The sequence below is a fragment of the Camelus bactrianus genome, chromosome 3 (assembly GCF_048773025.1).
Source record: "Camelus bactrianus isolate YW-2024 breed Bactrian camel chromosome 3, ASM4877302v1, whole genome shotgun sequence".
Taxonomy (NCBI): domain Eukaryota; kingdom Metazoa; phylum Chordata; class Mammalia; order Artiodactyla; family Camelidae; genus Camelus; species Camelus bactrianus.
This window is the reverse complement of record NC_133541.1, coordinates 11,980,532-11,997,346: the sequence shown is the minus strand read 5'-3', so window position 1 is coordinate 11,997,346 and position 16,815 is coordinate 11,980,532. Positions and strand designations below refer to the sequence as shown.

Below are 16,815 nucleotides of genomic sequence, written 5' to 3'. Positions count from 1 at the left end.
TACCCCCACCCCCAAGCCCCACCCTGGCAACCACCAACCTGTTCTCCTTATCCATGAGTTCGGTTTTTTGTTTGTTTCGTTTTTTCAGATTCCACATTTAAGCGAGGGTATTCAGTATTTGTCTTTCTCTGTCTGACATTTATTTCACTTAACATAATGCCCTCCAGGTCCAGCACGTTGTCATATTTCATATGTGAAAGTTGCTAAGAGAGTAGATGTTCAAAGCTGCATCACAACCAAAAAATTTGTAACTACATGTGGGGCGATGAGTGTTCACTAGACTTACTGTGGTGATCGTTTCACCATATATACAGATATTGAATCATTATGCAATATACCTGAAACCAACATAATGTGTCAATTACACCTCAACAAAAAATATCTCGATAAATAATTAAAACAAAATACTTCTCATAAGAGGTAATATGGGACAATGATTATGAGCATGGGTTCTGAAGCCAGATTGCTTGAGTTCAAATCCTGACTTAACATTTCCTAGGGTGTGATCCTGGGCAACTTATTTACTGGGGTCCATGTCTCAGTGTTCTCATCTGTAAAATGGGCATGATAATAATGCCTACTGTAGAGAGCTGCTGAGAAGACTAAACAAGACGATACACACAGAGTAAAGAAATAAGTAAACGTTAGCCACTAGAATAGTTTTGTTCTTGTAAAATTCTAGTAAGAATCACAAAGTTTTAAAAGTGTTCCTTCTCTGGATATTTTTCAAACGTCCAGGTTCCTCCCAGTTGTTCAAAATACGTCACTTGGTCTGGTAAACTTAACATTGTCCCACCTTTAAGTCTTTTTACACCTAGAAAATAGTGTAGTATGAGGAAAAGGTGCTGAAACTAGTCCATTAGATTCTACAGAACTCAACTCCACTTCATTCTGGGAAGGGCCATGAGTATTTATGGTTCAGACCCTGTTCTTTTCTCCTGGTAAGCTTTGAAAGAACCAACTTATTCCCTCAACACCCTGGACATCTCCAAACACATCCATGCTGGAGGGTGCACACCGCCCGGCCAGCTGCGGAACCAGCAAGGGGCTGAGCTGTAGAGGAGGCCACAGGGATGGATCCGGGGTTCACAGAGTTGAAAAGGGAAAAATAACCGCGGTAGATGGAGCAAGGCTACATTTAAACCCATGATTCAAATGCCCAAAGTTCCTCTGCCCCTTTAAAATTCCTGTCTGGTCCTACAGGAAATATTCTCATTTAATTTGGAAAGGAACGTGTCAGAGAAAGGCCATTTCTAAAGTCAACTGACGATGAACTGAGGCATATCATAACGCAGTACGATTCACACAAAACCTATTTTTAAGCCTTTAAAGTAGTACATATGCTGCCTAAAATAATCTTTGAATAAATAAATGAGAAAAAGTCTCTAGGACATCTGTGATACTTTTATCATCGACTTCCTAAGGGTGAAAAAGATTGAACTTTGTGCATGCCATTAATTTACAATAAAAAGATAAATTTTTGCCCGACAGCAAGAGGGGAGTTGCATTCTATCCATGTTCTCAGCAGCATGGAATCTGCTTCTAGGAGAATCATGCCCACAGCCAGGGGATGGCCAGGCGGCCAAAGTTAGGCTACACTGCCCCCTAGAGGCCATGTGAGCTGTGGCCAGGAGCACTCAGAACTTGGACTCAGCCCAGAATCGGGTGCAGGTATACACAGACTTACCCACACACAAAGATCCACAGAGAAGGCTGGGCTAGGAAGACACGTGGGGTTGAGGGGAGAAAAGTCCTGTGATAAAGATGCGGAGAGGCTGGTCTCGGATCCAGCATCCGGCTGGGTCTGATCTAGGCGCACCCCCAACCCAGCCCCTGCCCCACACCCCTGTGCTGAGTGGAGCCCAAAGAAGGAACTGAAGTTCTGCTGGGAGAAAGCCCCTGAAAAAGCCCCTTCCTCACTAGAGAGGGCTCTGAGAGGAACTCGTGGGGGTGGGGGATCCCGGGGAAGGACTCAACTTCCAGCTGACTCAGTGGGTGGCTGGATCGGAGCCCCGAGCTCTGGGGTCTGCTCTGGCTGCAGCCTCTCTCAGATGCACAGTCTGAACACAAGCCACAAGCCTGGTCCCTCTGGAGGTGGGAGCACAACACACCAGACGAGGGCCCTTGTCCCCATGTGACCTGGGGAAAGTCCTTGGCATTCTCTACCTTCAGTTTTCTCATCTATGACATGGAGTCATTTGCCCATGTACATCTTCCCTAACAGGCAGAGCCAGTTTGAGAACTGAGTGAAATGACCAGAGACGTGCGGAAGTGCTCGAGTCCCATGAGCACTTCATCAACAGAAGCCACTTCCACTGGCACCTGCTTCCCTACCCTCTGCTTTTGACCAAGACAATCATTCAGTACCAAAGGGGATGGGTGAGCTGAAGGACCAGCGTGGGAAGTGTAACAGCCGGAGCAGAAGTAGGTGGTTTCAGGGCGACTCACAGGCAGAATTTCAGAGGGCACCCGCTACGCAGAGAACGCGTGGTTTGGTTTCAGGGAGAGGAAGCACGGATCACAGAGGAACTGGTCCAGCCGTGAACAGCAGCTCTGCAGCCTGAAATGGCCAACTGTGCCTGTCACCTGAGTGGGAGTAAGGGTTTCAGGAGTACTGGGTTATTCTTTAGGGGGGGGGGTGACAAAAATATATCTTAATATGATGAAAAGAAATGTATGAAGGATGTGAGGGAGGCAGGCAGAAGGCAAATCAAAGTCAGTATCATGAAGTAAAACCAAGGCAACATGTGTAAGAGAAGAGAGAAAAGGAGAAGAAACCAGGAGCGTGTCAGGCCAGCGTGCTAGGGAGGGATACCACGTGGACATCGGGCACTGGAGGGTGGAAGCCAGGACCCAGGGCAGACACAGAGATCAAGGTCAGTGCTGGAACCTCAACTACCCAGATATTTACATCAAGTCTAATTTGCTAAAAACAGATTCTGAGATGAAGAATTTTTAATTTTCTTTTTATTCCGCAACATCCCCAATGGGTAAGACACCCTCGCTTCAGCAGCTGATGCTCCCTGATGTGTCAAGTTGGAGAAAATCTCCTCCCCACTCCAGGTCATTCTGAGAGCAACCCAGTCTCCCCGAAAAAACGTCAGCAGTTGGTCAAAGTGTGATTCCTCTTTAACCCTTCAAGTCTCTGGAGACAGTGCCCGCTCCTGGAGTCTACCCTTCCTTTCCCAAGACTTTATTCCTTGAACTCTACCAGTTGCATCAGCACCAGCTCTCTCTCCTCTGAACACTCCGCCCTCTCAATCTAGGGGCTGGAGCACTGAAGGCAGCAACACACGTGATCCAAGCAGCAGCGAGCAGGAAAGATGACTGTCCCCGTAGTTATGACACTGCTTTTACAGCCAATGGGACAGGAATTACTGTGGACACTGCCAATGAATACATGTATGAACATTTTTTAACACACGCTGTTGCCACCTATGTGGCCCTTACTCTGTAACCTGCCTACTTCTGATTCAAAACAGACTCATATATTAAAACCCACAGGTGAAATTTCTGTGACAGATTTGGAATTATTCTTGCTGGGATCTTTTAGAATCCTATTTTATTATCCAACATACTTGGCAGTCCCTGGTCTAGACTTTGATAAGCTTGCCCTCCGTGCCAGTCCACCCACTCCCAGGCTTGGTGCAGGGGACAGAGGTCTACAGCAGAAGCATCTTCAAGCCCTGCTCATGTCATCTAATAACCAAACCCCTGCCCCGGCCAAAGTCTCACCTGCAAGGATTTTAGTGCAGCCACAATGATTTCTGCTTCAGCACCACGTCTGTCCTGGCTTTGTGGCAATTTGCCCATTTTCAAGATAAATGGCTCTCAACACAACAAAGATAAGTTTTCAGGGTGCCTGAATCTGGATGCAAAAATCTCTCCAGATATTCCACAGGGACCTAAAAGTTCTAAAGAGGTTGTAATAACTATTCACAGCGGCGACAGCACAGGCTGCTCCCCCACAGAAGGTGAAACCAGGGATTAAAACCATCTGCTGCCCAGCCTCGGGGCCACCTGAGGACTTGGTCTACCACCTCCCATCACCACCTTCATCAGCAAGCCAGTCTGATTGTGGGTCTGGGCTGGAGACTACTTCCCTATTCACGTGCTGGGTGTGAGTAACGTCTTACTGTCACACTTTCCTCCTGGCAGGGTCCACTCAGAGATCAGTATGGGGGATAAAGACAGCCTTGGTCTGTGTTAAATGACACCCTCAGCTGATTCTTTTCCACAGCCATTCGGCTCCCATGTTTCTGTCTTGTGTACAAATTAAAAGTCAACTGCTGGTCAAATGCTCACTAATTTCACTGCATACTCTTCCTCAAGTCAGAAACCTAGTAAAGAATGAAACAAAGTTCACCTGGCAGAACTCGTTCATTTGCATCTTCCTTTCCTGGCAGTTACAGACTATCTTTTCTAGAACTCTGCTTAGGCCTGACCTCGACCTGAATAGTATGTGAAATCTACCTCCTTAAAAACACACAAGTGCATTCTCAGCCTTCAGGCATCTCTTCCTTTTCCCACAGTTTCTCAGAGATCAACAGACCAAGTTTGGTGATCTAATTATCAAGTTCTTTCACAACCCAAGGATCTAATTTGTCTTGGGATAGAGACTTAAACTCATTTAAAAGAAGTAAGTTCATTCTCATAAAATCGTCATCTATTTGGTCATTAACTTGTGTCCATCAGCATCACTGGTCCCAAGCTGCAAGCACAAGCGTCCTTGATCCTGTGGTTCTGAAGTTTGTGCTTCAAAGAAAAGGAACAGGAAACAAGCAATAAAACCAAAAGAGCCTTTCAGTCTGTGCGGGCCTACCTAACCCACCGCTTTCAACTCCTCTGACAAAACACTGCTGGTGACCAATGTTTCCACCGCTTTTTCAGTAACAGTAATCAGCAATAAGCAGCAGAAGACAGAAACGCACATGGATAGTTTACGTCTTCTCTCAATTAACCGAAGCCTTCCCACCTTTAGTTTATGAAGCCGAGCGCCAACATAAGAAAATAAGAATATTAAAAACACGCTCTAAAACAAGTCTAACCAGTACACAGGATTGCATACACGGTCATTTCCAGCAGCGCATTTTAAGCCCTATAATGTTGCATTCCCTGAACTTCCGTAGTATTACCTCACCTCTTGGTTACCTTAACTGAGGTCAGTCTCTGAACAACTAATTAAAGTGGACCTTGCGACACTCCATTTAGAAGTGACTCTTCAATAAGAAATGATAAAATCTGGAGTCAGTGCTCAGGGATGTATGTTCAAGGCCTGCTGTAATACTGAGTTACAAATACAGATAAGATAGTACATTATAATTCATTCATATAATAATCATCTACTAAGTGACTACTCCGTGTCGGGTATATTAGAGTTCCCTACAGTTTTCTACACTAATTTCTAATTTCTCTATTGACATAAATTTTTTCTCTACCTGTTGAGTCAGAGAGAGAAAGACAAATATTATATGATGTCACTTATATGTGGAATCTGAAAAAAAAATACACATTTTATGTATAAACTAGAAAATAGATTCATGGATATAGAAAACAAACTATGGTTACCAAAGGGGAAAGGAGGGGAGGAATAAATTAGGAGTTTGGGATTAACAGACACACACTACTATATATAAAATAGATAAACAAGGACCTACTGTACAGCAAAGAGAACTATATCAGTATCTTATAATGAGCCATAATGGAAAAGAAACTGAAAAAATATATGTATGTATGTGAATACGTGTGTGTGTGTATGTATGTGTATATTTATAACACTAAATCACTTTCCTGTACACCAGAAACTAACATTGTAATTTAATTATACACTTCAATAAAAAAATATTTTAAAAATTTCTCTACCTGAAAATATTGGGTCAACGTGAAGAAACAAACTGCATGAATTTAAACCAGTTTTAAATCACTCTCTAGAAAAAAATTAATGTTTTACATGAATTAAACTAAACTGTGGTAGGATTTTCTTTTTAGATAATAACATCCCTCTGCCCACTGGCCAACCCAAATGTTTCACACATATTTACTTGGTGGAAAAAATCATTCATTTATTTTGCAGCTTTGGCCGGGAACAAAAGTAGTCAGTGACGTGCACAATGTAACTTATGCCAGTATGGACAGGGCCAGGAGTAAAGATTCTTTACAACACCTATTCCGCCCTAAGGACTGGAGCTGGAGACAGAGCTGGAGCTGTGCTTATCTCAGAAAGGCTCTGACTGTGACCTTATGGGTCAGAGTGAGGTGCTTACTCTGAGAAGGGGCAACAGAAGTAGATGACACATTTCCTGTTGCTCAAAGATGAGTAAGGAAGGTAGGGGTGAGGGTATAGGTCAGCGGCAGAGAGCATGCTTAGCATGCACGAGGTCATGGGTTCAATCCCCAGTACCTTTGTTAAAAATAAATAAATAAGTAAACCTAATTACCTCCTTTTCCTAAAAAAAGATGAGTAAGGAAGGTATGAGGATTGTACCCAAGTATTTATACCGAGGTATTTATACTTCTGTGTATTATATTTAAATCTGTTTTATTTGTTGAGTACATTATGATACGGGCCAGGAGGAAAAAAAGGAAGATTTATTGGCAGCTAGGATGGTGAGTGTGTAATTTCACTCAATTGGTCCGTAACCCTCCAAGGTGCTGTTAGTCCCATTCTGTAGTGAGAAAGCTGAGGCACGCAGAACAGCCCGCCCTGGACCACTCAGTTGGTCAAGTCAGGAAATGTGTTACACTGTAATATACTTTCTTAATTATTTTAATAAAGATTCTATTGAAAGGGAAGAACTTACAACCAAGAATACCCTATCCAGCAAGGCTCTCATTCAGATTTGGAGAAATCAAAAGCTTCATAGGTAAACAAAAGCTGTAAGAATTCAGCACCACCAAACCAGCTTTAAAACAAACATTAAAGGAACTTCTCTAGCCATTAAACCACAAGAAAAGAGAACAAAAAGAAGACAGAGGAAAAAAAAGACCTGCAAAAGACTGCTTTGGCAATTTGGGTTCTTCTATGGTTCCATATAAATTTTGGAATTGTTTATTCTAGCTCTGTGAAAAATGTAGTGGGTATTTTGATGGGGGTTGCACTGGATCTGCAGACTGCTTTGGTTAGTATGACCATTTTGATAATGTTGATTCTTCCAATCCAAGAGCACAAGATATCTTTCCATTTCTGTGTATCATATTCAATTTCCTTCATTAATGTTTTACAGTTTTCAGAGGGTCGGTAACCTCCTAGATTAGGTTTATTTCTAGGTATTTTGTTGTTTTTGATGTAATGGAAATATTTATGCCAGTTACAAAATTCTGGTTTTTGAAGTGCAAAAAACAAAACAAACTAAACAGTGACTAAAGGGCCACAAATGGTAAAATAGCCTTCTTTTTTATGGGTGAGTTGTATTCCACTGCATATATGTGCTACATCTTCTTTATCCATTCACCTATTGATGTGCACTTAGGATGCTTCCATATGTTGGCAATTATAAAAAATGCTGCTGTTAATAGCAAGGTGTATGTATCTTTTTGAATTAATGTTTTTGTTTTTCTTGGACGTATGCCCAGGAATGGAACTGCTGGGCCATATGGTGGTTCTGTTTAGGGGTTTTTGAGAAACCTCCGTATTGTTTTCCACGGTGGCTGCACCAATTTACATTCCCACCAACAGTGTACAAGGGTTCCCCTTCCTCCACATCCTTGCCAACATTTGTTGTGTTCTTTTTGATGATGGCTATTCTGACAGGCATGGTTTTGACTTGCATTTCCCTGATATCAGTGATGTTGAGCAGCTTTTCTTGTTCCTGTTGGCCATCTGCATTTCCTCTTTTGGAAAAATGTCTGTTCAGTTCTTCTGCCCATATTTTAAATGGGCTGTTTCTTTGCTTTTTAACTGAAGTACAGTTGATTTAAAATGTTGTATTAGTTTCTGGTGTATGGCATGGATGGACTCAGAGGCATTATGCTAAGTGAAATAAGTCAGACAAAGACAAATACTCTAAGATATAACTAACATGTGGAATCTAAAAAAATACAACAAACTAGTGAATATAACAGGAAAGAAACAGACTCACATGTAGAGAAGGAACTAGTAGTTGCCATTGGGGAGGGGAAGAGGGAGGGGCAAGGTGGAAGTGGAGGATTAAGAGGTACAAACTATCAGGTATAAAATAAGCTGCAAGGATGTGCTGTACAACATGGGGAATGGAGCCAATATATTATAATAACTATACATGGAGTAGAACCTTTAAAAATTGTGAATCACTATATTGTATTCCTGTAACATAATACTGTACATCAACTATACTTCAATTTAAAAGATACATTGTTAGAAAAAATTCCATTTCTACAGAAAGAAAATATAATTGATTATAGTTTTTTTTTTTTATATTTCCACCTACAGGAAGACCATCAGTTTAAAAATAAAAACAACCGGATACCACAATCTATGTGAAGGCATAGTTGCTAAACCAGCAGAATGTCCTAAGTCAAATCTAATGCTCAGTCTTGCAAGGGCCAATGACGTAGTAGATGGCTCTAGGTCCTTAGTTTCCTCTTGCTTTCGGCCACTTAATTGCTCGTTTGTATCTATACCAGATAATAAACTAAAGAAATCAAACATTTAAGAGTGTTTTCAGAGAGTTCAACCAAAGAATTGAATGTTAAACATAAAAACTGAGATTTGATTATATAAGGTAAACCTTACATCCCCAAATATTATGCATTTGATCTTAACCTTTCTCACTGACAAACATATCAAAGCAATCCTGAACTTCTGAGATTTTAAAAAGCTAGAGATCACTCATCGTTGCTTGTGGAAATGTAAAATGCTACAGCCTTTCTGGAAATGTTTGACCGTTTCTTTCAGAACAGTAAGCATTTGCCAAAAGACCTAGCAATTGACCTTCTGGGCATTTATCCCAGAGACATGAAACCCTAAGTTTCCTGCAAAAACCTGTACATGAAGGTCCACAGCTTCTCTTCTGCAACAGTCAAAACTTAAAAAATATCCCAGGTGTCCTTTAAAGGGTAAATGGTTCAGGAAAGCATGACATATTCACTCCATGAAGCACAACTCAGAAATGAAGCAACAACAGGGGTGGGTCTCGAGAGAATTTTGCTGAGTAGAAAAAGCCAGTCTCAAAAAGGTACATATTATATGATTCCATTTATGTAACATTTGTGAAATAAAATTACAGAGATGGAGAACAACAGACGAGGGGTTGCCAGGGTGCCAGGGGTTAGAGATGGGGTAGGGACGGAGCACAGAGAAGGAGGCGGCAGGAGGGAGCCCGCTGGTGATGGGTGATCTTACACGACTCTGCACGTGGTAGGGGTTATAGGAATCTACACACAGTAAATCCGCATGAAACTAAGCACACACATATGCACACGCACACACACGAGTGCAAGCACACCTGGGGAAACCAGAACAAGCTCTGGGGAGTGTAGCAAAGTCACTTTTCTGCTTTGACAGTGCACTGTGGTCATGCGAGATGTGACCGCTGGGGGAGGCTGGGAGCAGGATGCAGGGACCTCCTCGTTTATTTTTTTCCCCCACTTTCTATGATTATAGCTATTTCAAAATAAAAAGTTAAAAAAAAAAAAGCTGGGAAATACGTTTAAAGGCATCACACATATACAGGAATGAACAAAAAAGCTGACCATTTTAGAGAATGGAGAGACATGGGTCATCAGCAAAAACACTGCTGAGAAGGTCAAAATTAAAGGCAGGAAAGTTGGGAACCAAACTTGAGAGACCTCTACACAGGAGACAAAAGGGATGTGGAGGAACCCAGTGCTGGAGAGGCTGGGATCACTCAGAGAAGGACTACATCCACGCCCTGCAGAGAGCCACGCCGTGCAGAACGGAAAGAGGCCTTCTCTGCAAAGCCAGGCGTCGTGAATGGGTCTGTGCTGCAACCACAGGTGGTTACAAAGTCCCTCAGAGGGCAGCGGGTCCCCATCAGGGGCACGGGGCACCTGAAGTCAATTTTCCTGAATTAACCACCAGGTACCTGGTTGCTTCTTCACAGGGAAAGGAGAGGAAAGGGATCTGGGCCCTTGAAGCAGTGGCTGGTGGAGAATGCACTGTATCGTTTTCAAACTCAGCGAGGACAGCAGGGGAGGCAGCGGGGAAAGCTGCACACTCAAGGAGCGGTGACCCCCCATGGCCACCAGGCAAGGGCCCCTGGCTCTGGCTCTGCCTCTCCGGGGAGGGCCGGGCACCGGCCAGAGTGGAGAGAAGGAGCTCTGCCTGCCTGACCATTAGGCATGAAAATGAAGCCAGCTTGGGATGCTGGGACCCAAAAATCTCCAGGTGGTTGGAGGCCTTTCTTTTGGACGTCTGAATAAAATGAAAGGTTCCTCTTTTCCCAGGCACTACCCCAAACAAAAACTTGTCCCAGTTCAGTGTGTAAGTTTGCAGAAGCAGAACCAAAAGGCTTCTTTACTTAACCCAGCAAGAATCACAGCTGGATTCAAATGAGAATGATCTTTCCTGGGAAACCATGGCTTCTGGGCATCAAGTGAACAAAAACCAGCTCAAGGTCACTGAATCAACTCCAGAAATAAACTCTGGCTGAGAATTCAATGTCACCACCTGGTTGCCTCAACTAACCCACACATTTCAAAGGTAATTATCAATTAACTTGGGACCTAATTTTGAGAATGAAGTCGGAGTATGAATGGATGAAAATAATCATGCTTTTGCTATATTTGAAAATGGAGCTACGTCCTCTATCATGAAATCTCAGAATGATGTGCTAGAAATAGACATCATTTGTTCTACAAGCTGACTGTAGGCTAAGTCTGGGAGGCAGAGGACAAAGATAAGTGAGACAGGGTTCCAGTCTTCAAGTAACTTAACATCCACCAGGAGAAACAAACACGTGTCTAAAATGCATGATACACACAAAAGCAGAAATGTGTTTTTCCGCTGGTTGTTCGTTTTCCTAACACCTCCCTCGTATATTACAGGTGGCTTGGGAGACACTGGAATGAATGAGTGAAAGAGTGAATGAATGAATGAATGAATGAACAGTGGAAAATACATTCAAAAGGAAAGGAGGACAGATAACAAAGGCCTAAAGATGGGAGAAGTATAATCAGAACTGATGTGAATAAAATGCTACAAAATACTGAAGGGAAGAGAAAGATTGAAGTGGAAAACAAAAACTCCCTTAAAATAAAATTAGATTTATGTTAGGTTGATCAACATTCCTTTTAAATACTACAATACTACTTTAAAAACATTTTTAAAAAAAAAAGGACAGATAGTCCTCAAGCCTTCTGAGAGTGGGTCAAACATTTCATGAATTCCTTTCAGAGGAAAATACTGAGGAAAGGGTCCCAGGATGCTTCCAAATCTGGGTTTAAGGGTGAAATTGAGGCTGACACTTCTATCAACCACCTTCCGCATTCAGCCTTAAAGTATAAAACATTTGCCATCTACGTGAAAATACAGCTGATCCTTGAACAACTGGGAGTTAGAGGCACCGACCCTCCATGCAGGTGAAAATCCATGTATAATTTACAGTCAGCCCTCCTACCCGTGGTTCCTGAACATCCACAGTTCCTCTGCCTCTGTGGTTCCTCCACATCTGCGGTTCTGCATCTGCAGATTCAACTAACTGCAGGTCGTGTGGTACCACAGGGTTTACTACTGAAAGACATCTGCGTGGAAGTGGACCTGCGCGGTTCAAACCCGGGTGTTCAAGGGTCTGTATCTCCTCTTCTCTCTCTTTCCGGGGGAACAAGCACTGTCCATTCTGTCCTCTGGGGGTAAGAGACTATAGTTCGAGGACTCCCTGCGGAATCTAAGTGCCTGGTCTGTGAAGAGACTTAAAACCACCAGCCTTCTTCCAGGTGTGACTCTTAAAAAGAATCCTGAGCCAACACTGAGCAGATATCACCTTGATCTGGCACCTTTCCAAAGCTGGTCGTTAATGAGATCGCCTTTGTATTACTTGCTCCTCAGAGGGCCAGAAATTCACTGCAAAAAAGAGAGGGCTACACCCTGGATAAAGTGAGAAATAAAAGCACTGCCGGACACCTGGGAGTGACGAGCGGTAAGCCCCGCATGGGAAAGCCTTTGAACGTTAACTTCTAAAAAGCTTCACATATTTGCCTAAATGACAAAGGCAAGGCGCTTTTTCTGCCTCCTTCTGTGTTATTTTAAATTGTATGATCTGCTTGAGAAAAATTAATTCTGATAACCTAAATCTTTTAGCCATTCTTCATTCATCTGCTATATTAAAATATTTAGTGACTTGATGCAAACACATTTAATTAGCATGACTTCCTCCTCTTGGCCCTCTCTCACTTTTAATTTTGTTTTAAAATACATAATGAAGTATGTTCTAAACGAATCTGAGTTTTCTTTCAATAACTGGTTTCAAAACACAATGACTGAAGAAACCATTCCTTCCTGCATAAAAGCTACCAAGTGTCCCTGCAGGTTTGAGGGCATTCGTGTAGCACAGAGAAAGGAGGCTAAAGAAGATGCTGGGGCTGGTCAGAAAAAAATAAATCCACTGAGAAAAGGGCTGGGGCTAAAAACAAAGTCCAAGCACATCTTGGGGAAGGGTCAGACAGTATTCCACACTGTGTGCGGCCAGCTTCCCCAAACACCTGCCCTCCCCGTCACCGAGCACGTGTGCGTCCTGCTATGCACCCTTCCCCGGCTGTCACAAAACCCCTCCCTACCCCCGGTCACCTTAGGGGCACACATTTAAGGGGAACCAAATCATGGTGAACATACCACCTTCTCTGCTACTGTGAAGGTTTTTCATATAATAAAGGAAAGAATGAATGTACTGAAAATTCTCAAATTGTAAAGGTGAACCACTTAGCTTTCAAAACAGACTTAAGTTCCCCTTAGTCTACAAACTTCATACGTACAAGAAGTTCCTATAGTGTAAGTCAAGAAAACAAAACGTATTTTCATTTTTCAATAAACTTCCAAACCTAGTGTGACAAAACAGACCCTGTAGTTTACTAACTGGAATGCTTTTACCATGTTTTTCCTTAAAAATGCCACTGATGTTACAAAAATCAGTGAGCCCAAACTTCGTCTCTGGAGAACAGATTTGTAAAAGGCTCTCAGTCTAGTTTTCTTTAGTACCTCCTTTTTGAAAATCATACCAAAGTTGAAAAGGTGATCTAAGTTATAAATACTTTGGGGAAAGAATCTTTTTTGTCCTAAATGCAAGTTATATCTTCACAAATCCTGCTAGAGTGTCCCTAAGGCATGTCACACAGACACTTATCAGATTAGTCCTGGCTGCCTGGTGCTGCCCGCATTGCTCTATAAACACCGTGCTGTCCACAGCGCCCCCTGCTGCCCCAATGCAGAACTCCAGCCCCCGCCCACCGTGCTTCCCTCCCAAAGGTCTGGGCTGCTCAGAGCTCCTCCCGGCTTTGTCTGTCACAGTCTAACAAAGGCACAGCCTCCCTTTCCACACTTGGTATCTTCCTCCCCTCTCAGCTAGAGGGTAAAAACACGTAAAATACAGAAAAGTTAGTGTACTAATACTGGTGAGAAGAAGAGGGTAACACAAAACTATACCACAAGACAAGTGCTATAACAGGGGTAGACGTAAAGAAAGTTCTAGAGAGTGCAGGAGGATCCGCTAACTGCCTGGGGAAGTGAAGGAGAGCAGTGCATCTGACTCTGCATGGGCCAGACCACAAGGATGCTTCGGGGCTTCAGGCTGGTGTTCCAGATACACAAAGAATCACTGTCGGTTCAAAAACAAGAGAACAGCCTAACCAAATTTCTCTTCCTGGTTGCAGGGCTGCAGGAGGCGGAGGAGGGAGCTGGCAGAGGCAGCAGACTGGTTCATTGTTGTGATTTGACTCAAGCTGCCACGTGCACCTGTGATCAGAACTGCCGTGGACCAATATCCACTGAACGTGTCTCCTTGGAAAATAAATAGTCTCTTTGTAAACGCTGGGAAGTCTTTTTTTGTTTTGGCATTATTAAAGCAGGGAAAGAAGCCAGTCCTGGCAGTTTTCTATTCTGACAACTGTCCAGGGCCCACAAAGCACCAGCCCCTCTGCAGAAAGGGCTGCTCAGGGTCCCAGCAGTTTGCCAAGTACGCCCCCTACGCTGTCTTCCTGGGCTCGTGGTGTTTCAGAGTTGAAAGTGAGTCTGGTTTTCCTGGAGCCAAACTTTCAAGTTACAAATAGCCTGGCTGAGGACTGACTGCCCAAGATCCCTGACGTGGAGGTGAAGTTCTTTTCCTTTAAAAAATTTCATTGGTCCCTGATCTCTGATGCCTATAAACAAGTTGAGCCAGGCCCAGCCCTCTCCAAGTGGGCCCCATGATCTGACTGTTCCCCATCCCTCTTCACAACCTGTTACCACAGCCTTTGTGAACTTAATCCCAAACTACCTAAAAAGGCCCCTCATTTCCAATTTATAAAGAGCTGTGAAACGGAGAATTTTTTTCCTTAGAAATAAGATAAAGTTGACATCCTTAATCAATTCGTACTCCTACTAAAAACTTTGTTTTTACTACAAATCCTTTTTATCTCGAAAGCTACATGATAGTTTCTTCAATTGTAATTTTCTCCAATTTTCACTAAGCGTAACACATATGCAGTGTATAATCAGTACCAACCTACTTACCATCTATCAAATAACACATTATCTCTTCTTCTGAGACAAGCTGACCAGCAGGAGCACACCTATGACAGCAGCACTAATATGACTAAGGCCATGCTGGCTGTGGTACATTTAAAGTCAACATTATGCAGAATTCACTTCTGTGAGTATCTGAAAGTAGTCACACAGCCTGATAAAATCAAATGGCCATGACTTCGGCCACATGACAGGGGAACAGGCAGAAAGGAAGCCCCACAGCTCTGACCTCTGACCGCAATGTATAGGTCATCTATCTCTGCTAAAGCGGACACGCCCTGCCTCTCTCCAAGGTGATGACATCTCCTTCAGCTCCTGCTTTCCCTGCTCGCCTCCTGATCCACAGTCTCCCTGGCTGCCTCCACCCTCACGGGTCTGCTCTGGCAGACACTGCTCCCCAATCCGAGGGCCACAATGTGTCCCTGTGGCGAGGAAGGCCAGCAAGGAGGCCAGCTCAGTCCCCACTCAGCGAGAACCAGCTACGTGTCATCGCTGGCCACTTCCGGTCCACTTCTGACATTGTGACCGCCCTCATCCTTCCAAGGCGCTCAAAGACCCTTTCCGACGGGGGCTCCGGATGCCTTACCTCTTTCACGTGGGTGTGAAAGGACACCGACATGTCCAGTAGGATCTTCCGTTGCTCCACTCGCCGGACGAAATCTTGGATGCGGTCCTCAAGCTGGTGGGCAGCCTGGTAGATCTCTTCTGGGTCACACTCCCCGGTCTGAGCCAGCTGTTCTGCTGCTTCTAGTAACTTATCCGCATTGGTGTATGTGTTCTGCAGAAGAGAATGTTCAGAGAAACAGAAGGTGAACAAGAAAACAAACTGGCCAGGCTGGGAGTCACGAAATACTGCAAGAGTCTGCGGGTGATATTCCTGACTGTCTCTGCCAATCAAACAGGAAAAACAGGCTGGGAAGAGATGGTTTTAGGATCCAGTACATCTCTATCAGCAGCCTCTTCCATTCTTGTTTTGGGCTGTTAAACTCTGAATCTCACAGCAGCCCTTCCGTCTGCAGCAGGAATGGGGTGTCTGCAGGCAGCTGCTGGCTGTCCTGTGACTCACAAAGGGCTTCCAGCTCTTTGCTGCTGCATGGCCAGAAGGCGGCTCGTAGCCACAAATGCCCGCTTCACTTTTTCTCCCGGTTTTATGGCAGAGTGGAGAGTTCCAGTTTTGTGTGTTTCAGTATGATACACCACTTTGTGATAATTCCCCAAGAGCAAGTGAAAAGGGTATGTTCCAAACAAACATGAGTTAGTGTCTCTTCCTGTGTTTCTCCTGATCAGTAATTCTGCACTTATAAATTTTTTTTCTACTTCAGAGTACACATTTTCTGAGAAAAAGGAAACAATAACTATAATGGCTATAAAGCAGCTGGCATTTTAAAGAGCTGAGAGTTAAGTGTAAGTGGGTGTCTAAAATACTCTGAAAATTACTCTAACTCTTGATAAATGAGAGGCTGCAAACGGGTTCCTCAAATAAAATAAACAGGTCTGTTAGGGCCCCCGTACTGTTTAAGGAACTGCTAGTGAGAGGTCTGCTGCTGGGGGTGGAGGGAGGAGCGGACAGGCTGGAGAGGAAGGAACAGTGCCAGGAAGAGCAGGAGCGAGGCCTCCAGGAAGGCCCAGGGCGAGTGTGTAGCTCTCCGTGAGAACAGGCTGAGCCCTCATCCTCCTCCTTCCCCAGCATCTCAGTCCCAGGGCTGGCATCTCAGGTGAGATGGCAGTGGTCCAGAGTGTGGGAAGCGTGCCCCTGCAAGGAGTCCCAGACCGAAGGGTCACGGGGCGCCCCTGCTATGGGCAGCCTCCTGGGTGGGAGACTGGTGACCTCCAGGGGCATTTCGTCTAAAAAGCCACACATTCAGGACAATAAGAATTCCTCATTTGGGAGAAGGGGTTACAAATATGGAGAAGGAGAACACTTGCATTAACCCTGTGTCACTGGATTGGAACTGGGGGACCAATGTGAATAGTTTTCAACACACAGACAGTACACACTCACTCACGTTCCTCCCCCTGACCCCCATCCACCGATGGAGCCTGGGAACAGCAATGGCCCAAAAGCAGTAAGCAGGCTTAGTACCCGACCTCCACTTCTAAGCGCCACTCTCCTCTGGTCAGAACCAGGCTCCATGGAGACGTGGCGGATTCCAGGGCTGGGGTGG

At 44.1% G+C, this 16,815-nt stretch overlaps 1 protein-coding gene across 4 annotated transcripts in view; it reads right to left on the bottom strand.

The window, feature by feature from the left end:
• Positions 1 to 16,815, bottom strand: part of TRIO (trio Rho guanine nucleotide exchange factor) — a 332,063-nt gene that overhangs the window by 135,966 nt on the left and 179,282 nt on the right. For all 4 annotated transcript variants that reach the window (XM_074356326.1, XM_074356339.1, XM_074356335.1 and 1 more), the window contains exon 11: positions 15,237 to 15,428. In XM_074356326.1, coding sequence (XP_074212427.1) covers positions 15,237 to 15,428 — 192 coding nt within the window. The remainder of the gene's footprint in view (positions 1 to 15,236; positions 15,429 to 16,815) is intronic.